This window comes from Danio rerio, chromosome 8 (assembly GCF_049306965.1).
Source record: "Danio rerio strain Tuebingen ecotype United States chromosome 8, GRCz12tu, whole genome shotgun sequence".
In the NCBI taxonomy this organism is placed as follows: Eukaryota; Metazoa; Chordata; class Actinopteri; order Cypriniformes; family Danionidae; genus Danio; species Danio rerio.
Window position 1 is genome coordinate 14,727,495 of NC_133183.1, and position 23,544 is coordinate 14,751,038.

General features: G+C 35.6%; 2 protein-coding genes across 8 annotated transcripts in view; one reads left to right on the plus strand and one right to left on the minus strand.

Annotated features, from left to right (window-relative positions):
• The first annotated feature begins 3,620 nt into the window (after window positions 1–3,620).
• Window positions 3,621–17,747, plus strand: dram2a (DNA-damage regulated autophagy modulator 2a). The gene is made up of 7 exons (XM_001332547.7): window positions 3,621–4,084; window positions 8,925–8,992; window positions 9,196–9,338; window positions 10,063–10,240; window positions 10,776–10,858; window positions 12,798–12,890; window positions 17,004–17,747. The coding sequence occupies exons 1-7, from the start codon at window positions 3,954–3,956 to the stop codon at window positions 17,124–17,126; spliced, it is 819 nt and encodes a 272-aa protein (XP_001332583.1). The 5' UTR covers window positions 3,621–3,953; the 3' UTR covers window positions 17,127–17,747.
• The window catches only part of dennd2da (DENN/MADD domain containing 2Da), a 47,525-nt gene continuing 41,341 nt past the window's right edge, over window positions 17,361–23,544 (minus strand). For 5 of the 7 annotated variants that reach the window (XM_073909854.1, XM_073909855.1, NM_001430991.1 and 2 more), the window contains 4 exons: window positions 22,756–22,806; window positions 22,580–22,661; window positions 19,457–19,705; window positions 17,361–17,755 (listed from right to left, as the gene is read on the minus strand). In XM_073909854.1, the coding sequence (XP_073765955.1) occupies window positions 17,691–17,755; window positions 19,457–19,705; window positions 22,580–22,661; window positions 22,756–22,806 (447 nt within the window). In that variant the 3' untranslated portion in view covers window positions 17,361–17,690. Of the gene's footprint in view, window positions 17,756–19,456; window positions 19,706–22,579; window positions 22,662–22,755; window positions 22,836–23,544 lie in introns of all 7 variants that reach the window. The other 2 variants (XR_012383841.1, XR_012383840.1) reach the window with 1 other exon arrangement.

Genomic DNA, 23,544 nt, shown 5'->3' on the forward strand with positions numbered 1-23,544 from the left:
TGGATGGATAGACTGATGGATAGACTGATGGATAAATGGATGAATAAGCAAACCAATGGATAAACTGAAGGATGGATAGACAAATGAATAGATGGACGCATAGATAGCCAGATGGACTATTGGATTGATAGAAGGACAGACAGCTAGTTTGAGGGACGGATGGATGAACTGACAGATAGATAGATAGATATATAGATAGAAAGATGGATGGATGGGTTGAGGTTTAAATGGATAGATGGATGGACGGACGGATGGATAGATGGATGGACAGATGTATGTACGGATGGATGGATGGATGGATGGACTGACAGATAGATGGATGGATGGACGGACGGACATACAGACTGGAGAGATAAATAGATGGACATATGGATGAATAGTTTTTTTTGCAGCAAATACTGTAGTTGTAGTTAAATGAATTCAGCACAGATCAAGTACAACAATCTAATCATAACCATAAGATTCATCTTTTAGGCTCCAGTCACGCAGTATTTCCCTGGTGAATAATCTCCATTGTGGAGCAGTTAATGTGGGCTTCACCGCCTCCAAACTCAAACCAGACTAATGGTGTTTTGTGTGGCTTTTCAGACTGCAGTCGCTCTTTCCAAATGGGAGGCTTTAAATCTAATTAAACTCCCGCACTTTTTGTTTAGCCACTGCATTAATGTGGGTTGTTTGTGTGTTGTTGATTTTATTTATACTGCTGTAAATATATACTAATTAACTACTTTAGTATTTTCCCCAGTTTTACCCCCTTTTGCCTTCTAAACTGCCTTCAAATATTTCTTAACTGACACTTTATTCTTTTCTTTTTGTCATTAAAGCAAGAAGTTGTTTAATTATTTTTTATTATTATTATTATTATTGAAAAGCTTCTTAAAGTCCTTTTTCCTAAGATTGTTCTTAAGAAGAGTGTTGCAATTTGTTTAAAGATTATTCCTAAAATTCATCTTAAATAACTAGTGGTAGATCTAGGATAAGGTTTATTTATTTATTTAATTTATTATTATTATTATTATTATTATTATTTTAAATATTGATTATTACAGAATCTTAAAACATACCTTAAAAAGGTACCACACAATTCATTCATGTTGTCAAAACACAAATTAAGTTAACGTTACACGTTTAAGTAGAGCAATCAAGTTTAACTAAGTAGTTTGAACAAGCAGCAAACTCATTGATTGAGTGTAATACACCACTGTAACTACACAACTATTTTTACTTGTTTACACAACCATACCATACTAGATGTTTGTGGTTGAGATGAAAATACTATTGATTTCAATTCTGCTCTTTACATTTCAAAAGCTTTACATTCAAAATCTGGACCGGGATGTGGATGCTACTTTAATAGCAGGACAATAAACTGATACAATTCAAAGGAAGCAGTAATGAAATTGTTGTGGCAATACTTTCATTTTATTCATAAGACAAAAAGAGATGTTCTTAAGAATAAATTTGAGATCTTTTTTGAAGATTTTGTTTGCAAATCATAGTTTAAACAGAACAGCATACAGAACTACTGAACTTGATGTGAAGCATTTTCACTGTTGGGAAAAACAAAAACATTTGATTTATTTAAAAAGCAATAATAGAGCTCATGTTGAACAACAATATTGAGTTGTGTTTGAGATACTAATTGGATTTTATATATGCCAAATTTACTTTAAGAAATACCTTAGAAGATTTTCAAGAATTCAGCAGCAAATGGCACTCGGGAGGCCGTTTGAGTTTAGTGAACACGTGATCATGTTCACTAAACCTGTTTCAGGTTTTGCTAGAGGAATGTTGTTCTGTTTAAACAATGATTTGAGCAATGACAGTTAGGGCCCTAACGTGTGCCAAAAGAGAGAGCTTGTCACACTAGTACACCTAATCTGCTTCATAGTTTGGTGTATTGTTGTACAGACTGTTATCTGGGACTAGGATTATAAACATATCTTGGAATTTTGTAATCAACCAATCAGAATCAAGTACTCCAGCAAGCTGAACTGTAATGAACTTCTTTCCAATTGAACAGGGTTTAATGCAATATGTAATCATTATAGATAGATAGATAGAAAGATAGATAGATAGATAGATAGATAGATAGATAGATAGACAGACAGACAGATAGATAGATAGATAGATAGATAGATAGATAGATAGATAGATAGATAGATAGATAGATAGATAGATAGATAGATATGTACATTTTATATATATATATATATATATATATATATATATATATATATTTTCCTCAGATTTATTCTAAATCATACATTCTTTTTCAGTGTGGTTCATCCTTCAGAAATTGTGTTTGTGTGTGCAACACAATCTCAAGGCCATTCGTGACATTTTGATTTAGTGGCTAATTCGTACGAATTCATACGATCTCATTTGTATAATTTAGTATGATTTGCTCATCCCCCAATGACGGTTTGGTTTAGGGCGGGGTTTGGTGCCACGTCTCCTTTTTAAAAATGTAAAAATTCGTACATCTAAACTTATACGAATTCACCACTAAACTGACAAAACGTACTTATGTTTTCTCGTGAGATCAACCCTCCCGTTTTTCACAGGACTCTTCCGTATTTTACTATTCTACCCGCTATCATCTCGTTAAAGTATTTTCCCGTATTTCTCCTATATGAATCGAATGCTTTCATTATAGATCTGTGCATTCTTAAAGGGACCCCTCTGTTAATTAATCTTAATCCAACAAAAAATCTAAATGAGAGATTAATTTGCTGCTAACTTGCTTTGCTCTTCACTAAATAATTATAGCATTTTTAATCAGAATGTATACTGGCGGTCAAAAGTTTGGGGTCTGTAGGATTTTTAAATGTTTTAAAATAAGCTTCTCCTGCTCACTAAGGCTGCATTTATTTAATCAAGAATACAGTACACGCTGTAAAACAGTGAAGTGTTATTGCACTGTAAAATAACTGTTCAAAAGTAGCTTATTATTTAATTTAATTATTTATACCAGTGACTTTAATGACAATGTTCACCTTCATGTCCAGTCTTCAGATTCACATGATCCTTCAGAAATCACTCTAATATTAATTATTATTATTGTTTTTATTACTATTAATATTATTAATGGTAATAGTAATGTTAGCAAAATAACTGGAGTAATAATTTCATTTGAAACTGCATACAATAGGAAAGCAGTTATTTAAAATTGTAATAAATATTTAACAATTTAACATTTTTATATTAATAAACGCCACCTTGATTAACGGAATAATTTTCTTTTAAAAAAACTGGACCCCAAACTTTTGACCGGTAGTGTATATTAAAATTTAATTTCTGTATATTAGGCCTCTTAATTTTAATAGGTTAAAACTATTTAATTTATTTGCAGTTTTTTTTTTCTAAAGTATGCTTTTTATTCTGTTGTTTATTTCTTTTTTTTTCTCCATATTACTGACCGTTTAAAATTTTATTTATCAGTTGAATCTCTTTTTTTGCATCCCAAAGTTGACAGGTATGACGTGTGTGTACATGTGCTTGTGCATGAGAGTTCACTTCTCTGAGCACAGAAAGTGAAATCACGCTGAATGAGTGTCAGCTGACTTTGGTCACAGGATTTTAGGGAGAGCATCCAAAAAAAAAGAAAGAAAAAAAAATCTCCCATTTACAGTGCAAGACTTCAGACTCCACAGACACTAACCCATTCTGTCCACCTCTTAACTTCTAACCAGTGTTTATTCTTTCCATTATTCTCCATCTGTCTGCATGCATGCGTGTGTAACTAATTCCCCTTCAGCAGATGACGTTCCTGTTCAGTTTTGTTTGTTTTGGTGATGCCGATGCTCTGATGACCTGATTTCACCTTTTTTCTTTAAATGCATGAAGACGATCCTCTCCTTCAGTCTACTGAATGCATGACTTGTTTGTGTCTGTTGTTGATGTGTGTTGTTGATCTCTGCATAAGCGGCTCTATGTGAGGACAGTACAGTATGTGGTGGTTTCAGCAAGGTCTGTGTTTTCTGCCGGTGGCTCTGGTTACCTGGTCGTCCGCCACATTCCTCATCTCCTACACCACAGCGGTGGTTTTGGGCCATGCTGACCTCCTTGTTCCATACATAAGGTAAGTTCCTGAAAGATGATGATGGCTTTTTCCCTTTTATTTATGCCAGTGGCTATTTTTTAGGGTTTAAAGATTTTGTGAAGAAATACATAGAGGGTGAAAATAATTCATCCACTTTTTTTCAGCTTTATTTGAATCGGATGTCATTGTTTTAGGTTTTTAATAAGGCGAGAGAAATCTTTATGATGAAATAGCCAGACGTGAGAAGAAATCATAGTGGTTTTGTGTAATATCTCACTGAAAGACTTCATGTGCAAATTTAATGTTAATTTGTATAGATTTTGTATTTAAATTGTTGTACATCGACACTAAACGTGATGTAAAAAATAATATATATATTATATATATAAAAAAATATATATTAATATATATATTTTATTTATTTATAAAGTATTCATATGGCTTCATTCATTTTATAATATAAAAAAGCAGTATTTTATATTAAAAGGTAATAGGAAAATTATATTAAATGTTATTAAAGTGTCAATTTTCATATTAAATGTGAATTAAATAATGCTCAGTCTAACAGGCATATGTTTGTGTGCATGTGTGTCCGTGTGCGTGTGTGTGTATGAAGAGTTTAGATGTAAAAAACTAAATGCCGTTTGATATTTTCTTCCAAAGTAGCTTTTTTTTTCAGACTCCTGTGTGTAGGCTCAGTCATTTTACTTATATTGTTTATGATGAATAAGTTATTTTCATTGATTTTAGAGTAAAATAACTGAACATAAACATAGCATGCTGAGACAAATGGTCATTTTAGGAAAATTTCAGATGGCATTTACAGAGTTGTGCATCTGAACTCTTCATATATACAGTTGAAGTCAGAATTATTAGCCCCCCCTGAATTATTACCCCCTCTGTTATTTCCCCCCAATTTCTGTTTAACGGAGAGAAGATATTTTCAAGACATTTCAAAACATAATAGTTTAATAACACATCTCTAATAACTGATTTATTTTATCTTTGCCATGATGACAGTAAATAATATTTGACTAGATAGTTTTCAAGACACTTCTATACAGCTTAAAGTGACATTTAAAGGCTTAACTAGCTTAATTAGGTTAACTAGGCAGGTTAGGGTAATTAGGCAAGTATTGTATAATGATGGTTTGTTCTGTAGACCAACAAAAAATATATAGCTTAAATGTGGTAAAAATAATGACCTTAAAATGGTTCTTAAATGAAAAACTGCTTTTATTCTAGCCGAAATAAAGCATGTAAGACTTGTTCGAGAAGAAAAAATATTATCAGACATACTGTGAAAATTTAACTGCTCTGTTTAACATAATTTGGGAAATATTTAAAAAAGAAAAAAAATCTAAAGGAGGCTAATAATTCTGACTTCAACTGTGTGTGTGTGTGTGTGTAATTATATATATATTAGTGGTGTAATGGATCACAATCACACTACGGTTTTTGAGTTACAGATTGGACCGTTTTTCAAATCGGCAAAAAAAGGGAGAAGAAAAATGTAATTTGCTTTTCATTTATTACAAAAATATTACTGCAAAAACCACTAGTTTTAACAAACAGAACATAGAACGTGAATAACTTGTAAGTTTAATGAAAATAAAAATCAAGAAAGAACCAGCTGAAAAAAGGAAAATATTCAATATGAAAAATGATCTTTGCTACTTCGCCACCCGTTGTTTACCTATTATGTAACTGCTACAACATTCACCAGCGTCAAGTTCCATTAAACGGTGACTTTAAACTTAAGCATAAACATCAGTGTTTATATCTGAACTATAAACTGTTCTCCCAGTAAATCTGTGTTATTTAATTGTTTGTAGCGAACTGAAAAAAAGTGTAAAAATGAAATCTCTATCAAACGCAGATTTATATGCAGCGCTTCGAAGCATTAATAAACACATGCAAATCACTATCATTTATAATGCATGTTGCACGATTTGAATTGAGATCACGATCTTTTAATGTTTAATTGTTCAGCTTTACACTGAAAACACCAATGCAGGCTAAGCAAGCAGTGACAGAAAACACCTTTAATTAATAAAATAAGAAAGCATTCAGGTAGGTCCCACCACAACTTTTTCCGCCATCATCATATTATATATATATATATATATACTGTTTGCGTGTGTGTGTGTGTGTATGTATGTATGTATGTATGTATATATGTATGTATGTATGTATGTATGTATGTATATATAAGTTTTTAGGGTTACACTTTACAATAAGGTTTGATTAGTTGGTTTTTACTTATGACGTGAACTAATTAACAATACTTTAATTGAATTTAATAATTATGATTAGACATTTATTAAACTTTCAATATTCAATGTAAATTAAACATATAAATCCCTTAATATCATTAGTTCTTGCACCATGAATTAACATGAACAAACTTGATTTTCATTAACTAACTTTAGATGCATTCAATAACATTACCTAATACAAACTTATCGTGAAGTGTTACTGTTTTTATATATTTAAAAAATAAAATACTAGTATCCAGTGAGGGAAATAAATGTTGAACACATCACGGATGTTGGTAACAACCAAAGAAATCCATATATGCAACGAAAATAATATTAATCAGTTTACAAATGAAGTTGTGCGTAATAAAATGAAATGAAGTATTGAACACATGAAGAAAGGGAGGTGCAGAAAGGCAGTGAAAGCCCAGACAGCAGCTGAAATCTCTCAGTAGTTCTTCAGCAACCCTCTGTCCTTCCATCTCATTGTGAATGAATATTAGCTGCTTCAGTCCAACATCCACATTAGCAGGAGGATGTAGATGAAACCAGAGTGGATATTTCAGCAAGACAATGATCCAAAACTTTTGGCAAAAGTTGTGAAGTAAAAAGCTTGTCGGATACACTGACTGGAAACTTGCACTTTAATGACTTGAATTGCCGGGATTTCTAATTTTAGGTCTTGAAATTTGAAACCGCTGTTTATATTAGCTGTGAATATTTCAATTCAAAACACATTTTCATACTTAAACTCAACACTTCATATTCAACCACCTCCAAAATATTCAGTTCTGTCTTAAAAGTACAAAGAATAATATTAAAAAGGACATTTTCAGCTCATTTTAGTTTGGTTCAAAAACTCGCTTCCATAAATTCAGTGGCTTAAATTCGGCTGTTATAACCGGCATCACATCCAGGAGCTGCAGGAAAAGCAATAGATTGCAAAACGCAGATTCAGTAGATTGCAGATTGCTTTTTCATCAGCAGGCGGAGATGGACCAATTTAAGATTTTAAACCAGCAAATAGATGAGGAAAAAGCTAATAATGGCACAAAAGTAGCATTTAATATTAATATCAATGCCTTTGACATTATAAATATAGACTAATAAAAGGATTATGAGTAAGCCTAATCTGAGTAAATGATGTTTTGGACATTTATATTTGCCTAATGTAACGAAAGCCAGCTCGTGATCGCATAAAGGCAAGGCAAGTTTATTTATATAGCACATTTCATACACAGTGGCAATTCAAAGTGCTTTACATAAACAAGAATAAAAGAAACAAGTAAAATAAAAATAAAAAATAAAAATGCGTAAAAACAAAACAAAACATAAAAACAGGTAAAATGTGATATAAAAGAATGAAGAAGAAGAGAAAAACATGATAGTGCAATCTGTCGGATGCAGCACAGTGCTCATTCAGTAAAGGCACAGCTAAACAGAAGTGTTTTCAGTCTTGATTTGAATGTGCCTAATGTTGGAGCACATCTGATCATTTCTGGAAGCTGATTCCAGCAGCGAGGGGCATAGTGGCTAAAAGCCGATTCACCCTGCTTTAACTGAGCTCTTGGAACTTCTAGTTTATATGATCCTAAAGATCAGAGTGATCTGTTAGGTTTGTATTAACCTCACTCCTCAGAGGTAATCCAGCGATCTTTCGCCTCCTCATAAAGCATCTCCCATTCCGGTATCACAGGTTTGCCCGCGCTCAGACCGGTGAGGTTACATATGCACGTAAACTCTTTTGACAAATATGATATTGCACATTATCTCCATCTCTATTAACCCTACGTATATGCCGTAGAAGTAACATTTATTATTATTATTATTATTATTATTATGATTACTGGCTGCTATGAAGAATGAAACTACATAAAAAAGATAAACAGGAAAATAATATAATAATAAAAAATAAATAAACACAATTCCCGAGGTAACGGCAATTAATGAATGTCACACAAAGCTTTCCACACTCTTGGAATTGTTAGATGTAGAGTGTTCGGGTATGATTTTACAGTATGGATAGGGTAAATAATTTAACATAGCAGAATGCATTAAAGGAGAACATTAACATTTTTCACATTACAGTTGTGAAAAAAACACAACTGAGCGCTGCATGTGACTTCATTCTCCATATGAGATGTGTCTGTAAGCTGCCATCACCAAAACAGCCTATAAAGCATTAAACATGTCAGTAGTTCAGTTCTTTCTCCTTGTGTCATTATATTGTTATTACACACAACTCATTTTTCAGATTATTATTATTATTTTTTTATTTTTCTGTGTGTATTGTTGGGTTGGGTTTTTACCAAAATCCGGTTCAATTCTGTCAACATCTCTTTCAGAAATATTCCCAGGAAAAAAACTGACATGTTTAACACTTATTTTCTCGGCTGTAATAGAAGTATAGTGGCAAAGTACAACGATTTAAAATAAAACTGTGTTTTGAGATTGTGATCTTTAAATATTTTATGATCATTTTAACATTTTTATCATGCAATTAAATTTTAATAATACATTGAGTGCAGCTTTAAGATTCTGATGCCTGTAGATCAGATATTTTGGGAGGTTAGTTGACTTGTTTCTGTCATGCTCTGCATTTCTCATTATTTTGTTTGTAGTGACACAGGCACCGAAGTTCCTGAACGCTGTGTGTTTGGCTTCATGCTCTCAATCTCAGCTTTCTTAGGTAAAGCCGTCCATCTTTCCTCTCAAGTTCAGGATTTCTCTTTCAGATTGCTGTCACTGGCTTTTCACTCTGTAATAGGTAAAATTAAATTACTGCTCTTGTGTGTGTGTGTGTGTGTGTGTGTGTGTGTGTGTGTGTGTGTGTGTGTGTGTGTGTGTGTGTGTGTGTGTGTGTGTGTGTGTGTGTGTGTGTGTGTGTTTCAGGCTTGGGCACCATGTATGTGCGATATAAACAAGTTCAGGCTTTGATTTCAGCCTCAGAGTCTGGTTTACAGCTGCTGAACTACAGCGGCCTGCTCATGGGCATCTTTAGCACTGTGGGCATGTGTGTCGTGGCCAACTTCCAGGTGACAGACTTCCTGTTCTGATGTTTGTTGTAAAAAAAAAAGATCTGCAAAGTTACAAAGCACAGACCATTTTAAAACAATTATTCTTTATCAGTAAGCACTGATTCAATTATTCAAGTGTTCTGATCAGAGTCTCTATTAAACAACTCACTGATGTCTCCAGTGAACGACTCACTGATTCAAATGATTTCTTCAGAATGAATCTCCAGTAAACGACTCACTGATTTAAATGAGCTGTTCAGAACGAGTCTCCAGTTAACGACTCACTAATTTAAATGATCTCTTCAGATTCGAGTCTCCAGTGAATGACTCACTGATTCAAATGATCTGTTCAGAGTGAGTATCGAGTGAATAACTCTCAGATTCAAATGATCTGTTCAGAATGAGTCTCCAGTGAACGACTCACTGATTCAAATGATCTGTTCAGAATGAGTCTCCAGTAAACGACTCACTGATTCAAATGATCTCTTCAGAGTGAGTATTGAGTGAATAACTCTCAGATTCAACTGATTCAGATCAGTGGAGTCTCCAGTTAAATATTCACTGATTAAAATGATCTGGTCAGAGGGAGACTCCAGTTAGCGATTCATTAATTCAAGTGATCCATTCAAAGTGGGTCTCTAGTTAATCACTCCACGATTCAAATGATCCAGTAATAACAGTATGCTTTTTGATATCGTTGTCTCTAAAATTGTCAGTGTCTTGTTTTGTTCTATTTTTTCAGAAATCAGATGTGATGTCGATCCACCTTCTGGGTGCTGGTTTGACTTTCGGTCCTGGGACACTGTATATCCTGGTTCAGACCGGCATGTCGTACCGCATGCAGCCTCGCTTCCACGGCAGGGACATTCTGTGTGCGCGTGTGGCCGTGGGCATGTGGTCCCTCATCAGCATCATTGCACGTATCCTACACGTCAATATACAGTTGAAGTCTGAATTATTAGATCCCCTGAATTATTAGCTCCCTCTATATTTTTCAAATTTCTAAACATAAGTTTTAATAACTTATTTTAATAGCTGATTTTTTTTTTATATTTGCCATGATGACAGTACATACTAGTTATTTTTCAAGATACTTTTATTCAGCTTAAAGTAAAGTTTAACTGATTTAATGATGGTTTGTTCTGTAGACAATCAAAAAAAAAAATAGCCTTAAAGGGGCTAATAATATTGATCCTAAAATGGTTTAAAAAAATTAAAAACTGCTTTTTTTTTCTAGCCGAAATAAAACAAGACTTTCTCCAGAAGAAATAATATTTTAGGAAATACCGTGAAAAATTCCTGGCTGTGTTAAACATCATTTGGAAACCATTTGAAAAATAAAGAAAAAAGATTGACCGGAGGGCTAATGATTTTGAATTGTTGAATGTACAGTTTTTAAAAGAATCTGGTGTGTAATGATGAGCAGTGCTCTGCTTCTTTGACTGAGTCTTTCAGTGTTCGTATCCTCTGTGGTAATGTATGACGATCTGCCTGGAGTGAATGTGGCTGCTAAATTACACTGGCAGCCTGCAGAAAGAGTAAGACATGACTTTTTACATTTTAACATATTACACCTAGTATACACTCACCGGCCACTTTATTAGATACACCTGTCCAACTGCTCCTTTACGCAAATTTCAAATCAGGCAATCACATGGCAGCTAGTCAATGCATTAGGCATGTAGACATGATCAAGACGGTCTGCTGCAGTTCAAACTGAGCATCAGAATGGGGAAGAAAGGTGATTTAAGTGACTGAATGTGGCATGGTTGTTGGTGCCAAATGGGCTGGTCAGAGTATTTCAGAAACTGCTGATCTACTGGGATTATCATGCACAACCATCTTTAGGATTTACAGAGAATGATCTGAAAAAGAGAAAATCTCCAGTGAGCGGCAGTTCTGTGGGTGCAAATTCCTTGTTGATGCTAGAGGTCAGAGGAGAATGGCCAGCCTGGTTTTAGCTGATAGAAAGGCTACTGTAACTCCAATAACCACTCGTTACAACCAAGGTGGAAGAGCATCTCTGAGCGTATAACACATCCAACCTTGAGGTGGATGGGCTACAGCAGCAGAAGACCACACCAGGTGCCACTCCTGTAAGCTAAGAACAGAAAACTGAGGCTACAATTCACACAGGCTCACCAAAATTGGACAATAGAAGATTGGGAAAACGTTGCCTGGTCTGATGAGTCTCAATTTCTGCTGCAACATTCGGATGGTCAGAATTTGGTGTCAGCAATATATATAATCATGGATCCATCTTGCCTTGTATTAATGGTTCAGGCTGCTGATGGTGGTGTAATGGTGTGAGGGATTTTTTTTTTTTTCACACTTTGGGCTCATTAGTACCAACTGAGCATCGTATCAACGCTACAGCCTACCTGAGTACTGTTGCTGACCATGTCCATCCCTTTATGACCACAGTTTACCCATCTTCTCATGGCTACTTCCAGCAGGATAAGGCGCGGTGTCATAATGCGTGAATCATCTCAGACTGGTTTCTAGAACATGACAATGAGTTCACTGTACTCAAACGGCCTCGACAGTCACCAGATCTCAATCCAATAGAGCACCTTTGGGATGTGGTGGAATGGGAGATTCGCATCATGGATGTGCAGCCGACAAATCTGTCGCAGCTTCTTGATGCTATCAATTATGGAGCTAAACCTCTGAGGAATATTTCCAGTGCCTTGTTGAGTCTATGGCATAAAGGATTAAGGCAGTTCTGAAAGCAAAAGGGTCCAACCCGGTACTAGTAAGGTGTACCTAATAAAGTGGCCAGTGATTGTATATGCAAAATGAATATATATTTTCACTGTATTTGTCCAAATATGAAGGATCCAACAGATGAGACTATGTGAAATGCTATATTCAAAATAGTCAAGGTGGTGCATCTTTAATTTTTGACAGAAATGTTAATCCTGTGAGTATAAAAGTGCAGTGTATTCAATGGGTGTTTAACAGAGAAACTATTGTTAACCATTTTACTCCCCACAACAAAACAAATGTGCTTAATATACAGTAGTCAACATTTGAAGTGGATCAAAAAAGTTTTTTGTCCTAAAACAAGAATGGGTGTTTGTGAATAGTTTTTGGATAACTTTGATGAAAGGTGAAGATCCACTTCAAACTACTGTCCAATAGTTAAACCTTAATAATCACAAATTCAACGTTTTGCTTCTGTAGTCATAGTTTAACCATGGTAAAACTGTAGTTATTAAAATGATAACCAATGTACTAAAAGAACACTTACTACAGTTTTAATATAATCATACATTGGTAAGGGGATGGTGTTCAACACTTAAACAAAAATGCTAATAATCATAATGAGAAAAGTACTTCCAGAATCAGTGCTGCGCTAATGCTGTATACCAGCTATGCCAACATTTTATTACCACATCATTGATTTAGGAGATGATGTAATGCTCTGCATATGGATGTGTTTAATCGTAAACTGTAAACTCGATTTTATTTCAGGGTTTTGTAGCTCATCAGATCAGTGCTACAGCCGAGTGGTCTCTAGCTTTCTCCTTCATCTGCTTCTTCATCACTTACATACAGGATTTCCAGGTATGATCTTTAATGTCCAACTTTTCCCCCACATGATGATTCCTGTTTCAAATGATGGGTTGCACTTACAGCTTAGGAACCTTCCATTCAAACAAACTAAAACAAGTCACTTCATATAATAAGGCTCGCTACACATATTATATATACACACGTACAGATATGTTTTTGGCCCAGCTCACTTTGGTTTGGTATGTTTGGCCCGGTTTGCATTTCCTCTGCAGATTAGTAATGCTTAAAGCTGGTGGAGTTATTACTATACAGGTAGCTGTACCGCCTCCACTGCCGTGACTTCTGAAAATACTTTAACTCCGGGTTGATGCTCCTCAGCTGAAAGAGGTCTGAATGCAGACCTGGGTGTAGTTGTTATCTGAGCTGCATGCACTGCTTTTTCAGGATGTCCATCGGGTCTTAAAAAGTATTAAAAGTTCATCAATTTAGAGAACTTTATGTTCATTTAAAAATGCTGAGTTGAAGGTATTGAACATCGTATCATAGTTGTATGCTAGCATCTAATCTGTGAATAGTGGGATGCTACGTAGTTTATGAAATTAATAAAATCCTGCTAGATTTGACAACACACTGCTTTGTTTTCCAAAGCAACACCAATATTTTCGAGAGGGTGCTCGCTGCAGAGCCATTTGAGCAGAGCTGAGCTCCAGCGAGGGGGAGCATGAGCTCTCGCTCTGCCTCCTGTAAGCTGTTTTATTGCGTACACCAACCCCACCCCCAGTGACATCACTCGTAGAAGAAGTGCAAAAAAGGTGGAGCTCAAGCTCAAGCTCTCCCTCGCTGGAGCTCAGCTCGCCCAAATTGCTCTGCAGCAAGCACCACTTGATATTTTCTGCTGTTCTAAGTGCACCGCCTGCTGGATTTGCATTTTTAATCAGTAAATGAATAATATTTTAGTTTAGAATTAGTTTCTTACAATCAGTATTCAGTAAATATACTGTAAATTAAAATGTCAACAATGCTAACAGATAAAACCAATGACTAAAAAATATGGACGACGCGACAGCCCCTTTTCCCATTGAACGCCTTGAGGGCAAAACGCCTGCTTGACGGGCACAACCTGTCGCAAAAGACTGCTGAAATTGGAGCCTTGACATGCGCAGAAGGACTGTCTGATGGAGCCAGAGGAGGAGCCGCGAAAAGTCGAGCTTCCAACCAAACGCTTTATGTAAAATCAACCACGCCCCCCGAACTTCTCAGCATGCGTTTGCTGTCATATCAACACAAATGGATGTAATAACGTTAACAAATATGAGGGTTTTATATATTCAATCGCGCCAGCTCCGGGCCGCAGCGCATAACCTACTCGCTGCGTCGCCGGCTGATTCCGGCTCGCATGCGGCAGCGCCGGCTTGCTCGGCCGCCGCATCTGGCTCGATTGACTCGGGCTGGAATCGGGCAGTGAGTCCAGGCATCCGGAGTAGGTCCAGCAGAGGTAGTCAGTCTGAGCTCTGAGGGTTAAGTCTCCGGCAGGCGATAATCAAGCCGGAACTGGCCCGAGTGTATTTTGCTATCTGGGTGGTTAGGCGTGTATCAGCAAACTAATAAAGCCCGAAAAAAGCCCTGACCTTAGCGAATAAACAGTGTTCCACCAGGATCATGTATGTCAGAAACTATAGTTTACTGCTGAACTCATTTTGTCATGGTAAAATAACACAGAAATCGAATAATAACACTCTAGTCTCCTGCCGAAGCTCAGACGCGCTGCTTTGAGAAACTGTCAATCACAGCTGTCAATCACGATGACACGCCCAGCATTAAATTACTGCTAAAAACAAACTGTTTACAAAAATGAAGATCTGCACCTATTTCAGCACAATAACCAGTGCCTTAATCGACCAGAACCATCTTTCTGGACATTTTATTGCAAGTGTAATAATTTTTTTTTATTTGGGCTCAAGTCTCCTTCATTAACACGGAGGAGGCGGGCTTTATGACTTGTACTGCAGCCAGCCCCCAGGGGGCGATCTAACGGCCGAGACCTTCAGTCAAACGCAGGCTTGCGGCACACTTGGTTGAAACCTAAAGCGGCGATGAGTTTAATAATGTACGCATCTCATTCCTTTGTGCCACCTGGCGGCATTAGTTGCAAACTGCGGTCACACCTAAAAAAAACACGTTCTTTTTCATTTAGAGCGGTGGCGGTACATGGTGCAGCGGTGATGGCCACATTAAACTCTCACCTACTGTATGAATAGTCTTAAAAATCTTAAAACGTATTCAATTTCACTCACTGTTTTCTGTTTTTAATACCCACACCAAACCCCACCCCTCACAAAGACGTTACTTGCTCCATTCAGTGCATTGTGTTTGACACTGCATCTCTGAGATATGCAATTTCAGCTTGCATCCAAATACTATTGCCTCACCTACCAATGAGAGAAATGTCTGGAGCACTAGGCTTTCATTTCAGGGGGCATTTGATTACAGTGGTATGTAACTGATTTAGTCTTTTGAAGCAACAATACAGCAGTGTCTGCGGCTGACTGTTTATAGACTTTTTTCTTGGAACACAAAATTACCCATTATGCTTTGCGTCTATGCGCAAGGAGAATGCGAAGAACTTCCGGTCGGCAGCTGATGCGTGTAAACAGTCACATTTGGACAGCTTTGAAACGATAGTTTTAATCTATTTTATCTGCTTTTATCCTCTTTGAACTAATACTGTTGTCCATCAGCACCATCTCCTGGACTGATCATTTGAAGAAATGCGATCTAATAGGATGGAAAACAGCTGCTGTGAGGCATTTTCCCCTCGTTGTCAGACGGCATCTTCTACAGTTTAAATGAAGCCTTGTCATCGCTAAAGTCAACATTTTCTCTTTATTTCAAATATATAACCAGCTCAAACAAATGTAGTTCACCAAAATGTTTGACACACACACGTAGCCTGTACTGTGCCACTGACACACTGATTTAATAACTGTGACAGTGAAAATATAGGCTAGTGTCATTTCGAAATGACAGAAAAACACAAACGGCTTGCGATTAAAATGAACAGCAAATCAGCCACCAGAGTATCAATAACAGACTTTTATTGGTCATTTTTGTAAATTGCACAACTTTCATACCTGTTAAGTTTCATGCCAGTACTCTGGTTTGCTCTCTCTCTCTCTCTCTGTGTGTGTGTGTGTGTGTGTGTTAAAGAGCTGCTGAGCTAACAGCTGACAGGCCGGGAACACACACACACACACTGTATTTCTGATGGCAGACACGTGAACTAGGAGAACGTGTTTCTCGTATTTCTGACGCGCTTGAACCACATTATAACCACATTATAACGGCTTTAACAGACACATTTCTAAGTTGTGTGTCACAAAAACACTCTGTTATCCATTAAAAACGTTATTGAAACCCATTTTCAGAGCGCAAATTACCAGTTGTACACGCTGTAAACAGAAGTTTTTAGCATTCTATCGGAAGACACTATGGTGCCCTCCATGCAGCAGCCATGAAAAAGGTCTATAGCAGGGCTGGGGAACATTTTTTCTATCAAGGGCCGTTCACATTTTTGCAACATCGTTTAAGGGCCATACTAAATTATAGGGCTGCTCGATTATGGGAAAAATCATAATCACAATTCTTTTGGTCATAATTGTTATCAGGATTATTCAAAATGATTATAAGTTAAAGTCAAAATTATTCACCCTCCTGTGTTTAGTTTTTTTTTATATATAAATATTTCCCAAATGATGTTAAACAGAGGTAAAATGTTTATATTTTTGATTGTCTGAAGAAGGAACTACTGTTAAACAATGACTTAATTACACTAATTAAGCTTTTGAATTTCACTTTACGCTAAATACTAATATACTGTCATCAAAGCAAAGATAAAATAAGTCAGTTATTAGAAATGAGGGATTAAATCTGTTATGTTTAAAAATGGGTTAAAAATAAATCTTTCTATTAAACAGAAATTGGGGGGAAAGGGTTGCTAATAATTCAGGAGGGCAAATAAATCTGTTTTAACTATATATATGCACAGACTGGCTCCATAGTATAGGCAGTTAATAAGCCAGTAGTTAAAAATGACAATTGGCACTTAAATTAAAGTGTTCCAACCATACTCATTATTATTATTATTATTTGTTTGTTTTGAACCAGAAAATCACTCTACGAGTTCAGTCTGTGCTTCAGAGTAACCATCTGTACAACTATCCTCACTATGAAGAGCGAGAGCACGTGCAGCATGGAGAACGCTCTCCTCTACTGGCGGGCACAATGTGACACACTGCGCCCCCTGCTGGACAACACCGAACACTGAAGCACACCGCCGTTCACATACTCAACAAAGCTGAATATATTAACTCCGACAGACACTTTTCAGCCTCAAGACAAACTTCTGATTTGCTTTCATGCACTATTCTGAAAATGCCCCGGTGTCTTGGTATGTAAATCTTTACATACATTTTATAATCAGACTAAGATCAGTTATAAAATATTAATGACCGATCACAAATATGGAGATGAAAAGTATCTTTTATTTAATTTAAATGTCATACTGAATGTGTTGTTTCCTTTTAAAATACATTTAGAGAATTGCGTCTGGCTCAGTTTCTGTGACAAGCCGAAACAAGCCTTGCAAACATTAAATACAGCAGCATATCACAATACAGTTACCCCTGATGCCCAACAGACCCCAACATGAATGACAAACCGAACACACGAAGACATAAATAAAAAATAATCAGACATTCGATTCTATCTACATTCCTTACAATTATTTACTTGTATACCGACTGATTTATTTCACATGAGATTTACAACCAGCTACTGTGGTGAGTGCTGCCGCTACTGTTTCTTGGCTTTCTCTCTCATCTTTTTGTGGTATTCGGCAATCTTTCTCTCAAATATCCCTGGAAAAAAGAAGTAAAGGGAGTGTATATGAAGTATCAAGATCATTTTTTAAATTCATTTCTGTTTTATTTGTTAATTCCAGATTATATACAATTGATTAGACTTGATGTTTATACAACAGTTCTGTCTGGTTCTCGCCACTGATAGCCGTGCGATATTCTGCTATAACAGCACTCGTAAAGCCTTTTCACCCTTCTGTATTACTCCGCCCACATAGAGTGACAACAGATCAACAGACTCACTACAGTTTGACAAATATTGCAGCTGTTGGACAACATGATGTACTTCTGAGGCCTTTTTGGTCGAGAATGTAGTTGTGTAGATTGCAACTATGTAGTTTATTTATAAGGATAGTGCCTAATTGAAATATTTATAATATCAGAGATGCAGCACATCGGTGGTCAGTCTGTCATACTGAGCAGAGCAAAGACGGTTGATGTTTCGCCACAAGATGGCGACAGAGACCACATAATAAGCCCTTAGAGGTGGAAAAACTCAGCGTAATTTCTAACTACAGCTGATCAAATCATTATAAAAGAGTTAAAAGACTTTCTAAGTCGATCTCTCTCTCTCTTTTGTTTGTTGAAGTGCTGTATTTATACCATAGTCTGGTGGTGTTTTTGGTAGTGTTTGCTTTGTTTAGTCTTTTTCAGGGTTAATTATTGTGATACCTGATTGCAAAAGCGAAATACTGTGAAATCTCTGTAGACTGATGGCATTTCATGTTGTTTAGCTTTATAATCTTAAAATGTGAGCAAAATCTCCTGTTTTGTCATCACTTTAGACATTACACTAGAGAATCATTCAAATACTAGCTCTAAAGTGATGTGTGTCGAAGGCTTCTGCTGTTCTGACGTCAGCTGCAGATGTGAGTGAATGGCGGAAGAAAGTAGTTCTTTATACTTTTCTATATACATGACTATGTCGCTGAACTGTTGTATAAATGCCGTATCACACTTGTAGCAGGGCCATATGGTTGTATATTGTCACTGGTGGGACACTAAGGCACGTCTCCCATCAGTGCCGATATCGCCATACCGCACTGCTACTCGTTTGATATTGCTCATATATGTATAATAAAAGAAATGACATAAATTGGCATATGGCCATTAAATTGTATCTGTTATTTCATTAAACAAAATGATATATAATTATCAAAATGAAATATCAATGATATATTTATATTTTTTCAAATAAATAACACGGATATAGTTTAATGGCCAGTCAAATTTTTATGCCAATTTACTACAGTATATTTAGTAGTTATAAGCAAGTATATATGTATATGTGTGTGTGTGTGTGTGTGTGTGTGTGTATATATATATATATATATATATATATATATATATATATATATATATATATATATATATATATATATATATATATATATATATATATATAACTACTAAATATAGTTATATACTATATATAGTGTATACAATATAAATGTGTTTTTGTTGTTTTGTTTTTTATTTAATATTTAAAATATTCCATTAATGTACTATTCATTTATTGAATTGTGTTATTATTTTGTATAACTTCTACAATGTTAAATTTGTGTTTAACTTTTTTTTTTAAGTGTAAATAATCATTTTATTCGCTCAGTTAATAAGAGTTGATGAAATTTGATGATATTTCTAACAGAATATTCAAGAATGACATTTCCTGCTAACTAAGTCAAATGTGGCGTATCTTACCTTTGCCGTCCTGTGAAGCAGGTCTCTGTTCCATCTCCTGAATGAAGAGGTCAAACATCTGCGTCTGTACAAACTTCTTCACAAACTTTCTCGTGCTTTTGGACTCTATCGCTTTACAGAAATTAAGTTGCTGGAATTCGCCTCTCTTGTCTTGTCCTTTCCTTGTGATGTGCTTGGCAAAGTGGCCCACAGTCTTGATAAAGAACGGCAGAAAAGCTTCTGGAACCACCCGATTTAATTCCTCAAGACCTGAATGAATGCATGAGTCATTACCTTCAATGTAATTATTACTCTTAGTTAATTCATGAACAATATATGCTGTTTCTAGGGTGTGATTAAGATGACTGATATTTTGCACGTTTATATATGAACGACAATAGTTTAATCTGTTTAGTGTTTGTCATTTGAAAGCCATTACGGCAGGGAATGTCTGATAAAAATCATCTACAGAGGAACTCTGCTTTTATTTGTTACTTGTAACACTGTTGCAATATGGAAGGGAATTGGGGTCAAAATATTTAAATGAAATGGGACTCTTTAGTACACAGATTGACCACATTAAGATTGCCTTGTACATCCCAGTATATTAATATGATATCCTTCACATTCATTCATTCATTCATTCATTCATTTTCCTTGGCTTAGTCCCTCACCACAGCAAAATGAACTGCCTTAACATCTATACACACTCATTCACACACGTACACTATGGCCATTTTAGTTTTTTCAATTCACCTATATGTGTTTGGACCGAGGGGGAAACTGGAGCACCCAGAGGAAACCCACGCAAACAAAGGGAGAACATGCAAACTCCAAACAGAAATGCCAACTGACCAGGGCTGGAGAGGGACTCAATTTCAGCCCTGGAGTTTCAAGACAGACCGGCCCACCTCAGTTCCCGACTGATTCCAATTCAGTTTCTAATGGCACTATCACGTCTTTTTCAAGAAAACAGCTGCTTTAGAAATTCAAATGTTCAACAGCCGTAACAGTATTATATGTCTTAACAATAATAATAATAAAAAAATAATAATAATAATAATTATAAATTTTTAGGTGAGATTCGAACACGGGTCCGTGGCGTTATTATGCAACGTGCTTACCACTGGTCCACAATGGCGCTAATAACAGGGATTAAGAAACAAGTGATGACTTGTGACCCTTAAGACACAGCATTACTTTCTATTGATGGCTTAATTTTTTTTTTCCCCTTTTTAGATTTCTGATCAAGTTATGTTAGATTTATTATTGTAGTAAATCATCTCATTTTCATTGAGCAGGTGTATTATTCATTAATATTAATTATATTCACTAAGGTGCGGCTGTTTGTGGTCGATAATTACATCATTATTAATGTTAGTTAACCTGCAGGCTGCATTTTGTCACGGGACTACGAGAAAATAAATAAAAATTGCGGAGCTGCGGCAAAATAATGAATAAAAAGAGTGAAGCTGGTCAAATAAATAAATAAATGAAAAAAGTGTGACTGCTGAGAGTGCAAGCAGCTTGGAACACCGGCCCTCGCGGCCAAAAAACAGACCGGCCCACCGGGAATTCTCCCGGTCCTCCCGATTAGCCAATCCGGGCCTGCAACTGACCCAGGCGGGACTTGAACCAGCAACCGTCTTCCTGTAAGGCGACAGTGCTAACCACTGAACCACCATATCGCTTATATGCTTCAGAAAGAAACTCAAATCTAATATTTCTGTATATACAATTGTGCTTAAAATAATAGCAGAGTGTTAAAAAAGGGTGAGTAAAGCTTAAAAATCTAATAATAACTTTTATTTCAGTGCACGCAAATGCATTGGGAACACCAAACATGACATTCTAAATAAAAAAATAAAGAAAAAAATGGTTAAATGTATTATTGCATTATAGAAAGTGAAGAAAAACAAATTAGGCAGTTTAAAAAAAAAAGCAGTGTCTGCATTTTTCTTTAATTGAATATTTACTTTATTAACTGAAAAATACTTGTGAATCACTGAAATAATATATAACTATATAGTTGTACAGTCCCAAGTAGTACAATTTAACTGGCTCTTATGTTTGTTGATGAATTGACAAGATCACATTTTATTTTATGCATTTAATTTAAACACATTTTGGCCCCAACTGCCTTCCATACTGCAACAGCACATTAAGTGTTGGTTATTGAGTCCTCTTCTAAATGTCTTAAGGCTTTTTTTTTTACCTCCATAGTATCGCTTGGAAACATTGCAAGCAGTAAACTGCCTTTTTGAGACTTATTTAAATACAGTAGAATGTTTGGGATATTACTAGCATATTTGTCCATGGTATATCTGCTCCATTCTGCTTAATTTTGGGCTATTTTATATAAAGAAATGTTAAATATTAATGACCTGAATGACTTTTATTTTAAATTTGAAAGGAATATTATAAGTAGCTTACAGAACAAAACAAAGATGACATTGTACTTAAACACATATTTATGAATTATAAAACTGAGCATTTTTGAATAGTCACTTAATTTTTTCTAGATTTTTGTATATCTGTGGTTCAAAAGATGGATAGTTGAATGCACCAACATTTAGGCACACCACCTGTACAATGACGTCTTTCACAAGACAAATTATTTGTATATACAAATAATAACATAATTCATAATAATCTTAAGTCTTTGGGTGCTTTATAATGGTCTTCTTATTATAAATATTATTAAAGAAAATATTCCACAATTATTTTAATGCATTAACTACCATTTACTAATAAGACATTATTCTACTTTATCATATTTTTTTGCATTTTAAATGGTTTAAATTTTTAATTTACAGTATATGCAAGAAATACATAAAGTATTTTGATTATTATACCTGTTAAAAGTACAGTAAACTTTTTTGTAAATTGGACCAACATCATGATAATACTGTATATCATAATAAAAGCTTCAGCAATTAATCTTGACAAGAAAATATGATACTGGAAGAAGCTTATATAGTACGGAAGGATATGATTTTAGATGCAGGCACTGTTAATTGTGCACAAAGAACAACCAATCTTAAGCAGTGAGTTTTGATGGGTTAGTTCAAATTACCAAGCCTAATAAAAAAACTGTCCTTCCCAGCAAACACTGTAAAGCAAATGTAAAAGCAAGCTTCTTACTTGATTTGTCATTTTTGGCACTGAGGGCCTGCTTGATTTCATCCTTGAGTTTGTGAGGTAATATGGTGTCCTCGTCTCCAATCTGTTTGGAGAAACATTTTCACCACAGTCACCCACGCGTTAACCATCGCTCAAGAAAATTACAGATGTCCTCTGTGATCTAAACATCAACTTACACACTTGATAAACGTCTCCTTCCTGCCTTCTGACAAGTCAACAATAAGCAGCTGGGTGAGTAGATGAATTCAGATGTCAGCTTTACAAATATAAAAGACTTGTAATGTTTTAAAGCATTAGTTCACCCAAAAACAAAAAGTCGGTCAATAATTACTCGCCCTCATGTCAATTTAATTTCCAGAGACCTTCGTTTATCTTCAGAAAACAAATGAAGATTTTAGATGAAATCTGAGAGCTCTCTCATCCTACATAAACAGTAACAGTCCTGACTAATTCAGAATATTATTGTATGTTCACCAGAGTGCTGTTCTCTTTATGCGTGTTGCGTTTGGTCTCGCTGCTGACGTATACCTCGGGTGCTCCTGTGCTTTAATTTGAACAAGAAGTTGCAAGTGGATGTTAGATATACATCAGTTCATGAACGTGCGCAATATACTGACACTGAGGAGAAGAAACTATTCAATAAAGTTATTTTTGTTTTATGTGCGCACAAATTTATTCTCATAGCTTGAGGGTTTATCAGGGGTCGCCACAGAAAAATGAACCGCCAATTTCTCTGCCATTTGTTTTATGCCCTGCAAGCTGGGCAGTTTAATCGAGGTTATTTCCATGCACATTTTGTTAGTAAATCCGGTTCTAGTAATCCGCCAGCTGTGTTAAAATGACATCAAGATAATCTTTCTGCAATTATGACGTCTGTTTGTGTTGCTTCTCAATGTCTAGTTAAAGCTGCATGTGAAATTACAACATATAATAACATGTTTTTACTCCAAACTCGTTATCTAACT

What these genes read in the sequence shown, in the direction of transcription:
- dram2a (XM_001332547.7), top strand. Translation starts at nt 3,954, where the DNA reads ATGTGGTGGTTTCAGCAAGGTCTGTGTTTTCTGCCGGTGGCTCTGGTT. An exon ending in CTCCTTGTTCCATACATAAG is followed by an intron (nt 4,085 to 8,924) that starts GTAAGTTCCTGA and finishes TTTTGTTTGTAG; the next exon opens with TGACACAGGCACCGAAGTTC. An exon ending in CTCAATCTCAGCTTTCTTAG is followed by an intron (nt 8,993 to 9,195) that starts GTAAAGCCGTCC and finishes TGTGTGTTTCAG; the next exon opens with GCTTGGGCACCATGTATGTG.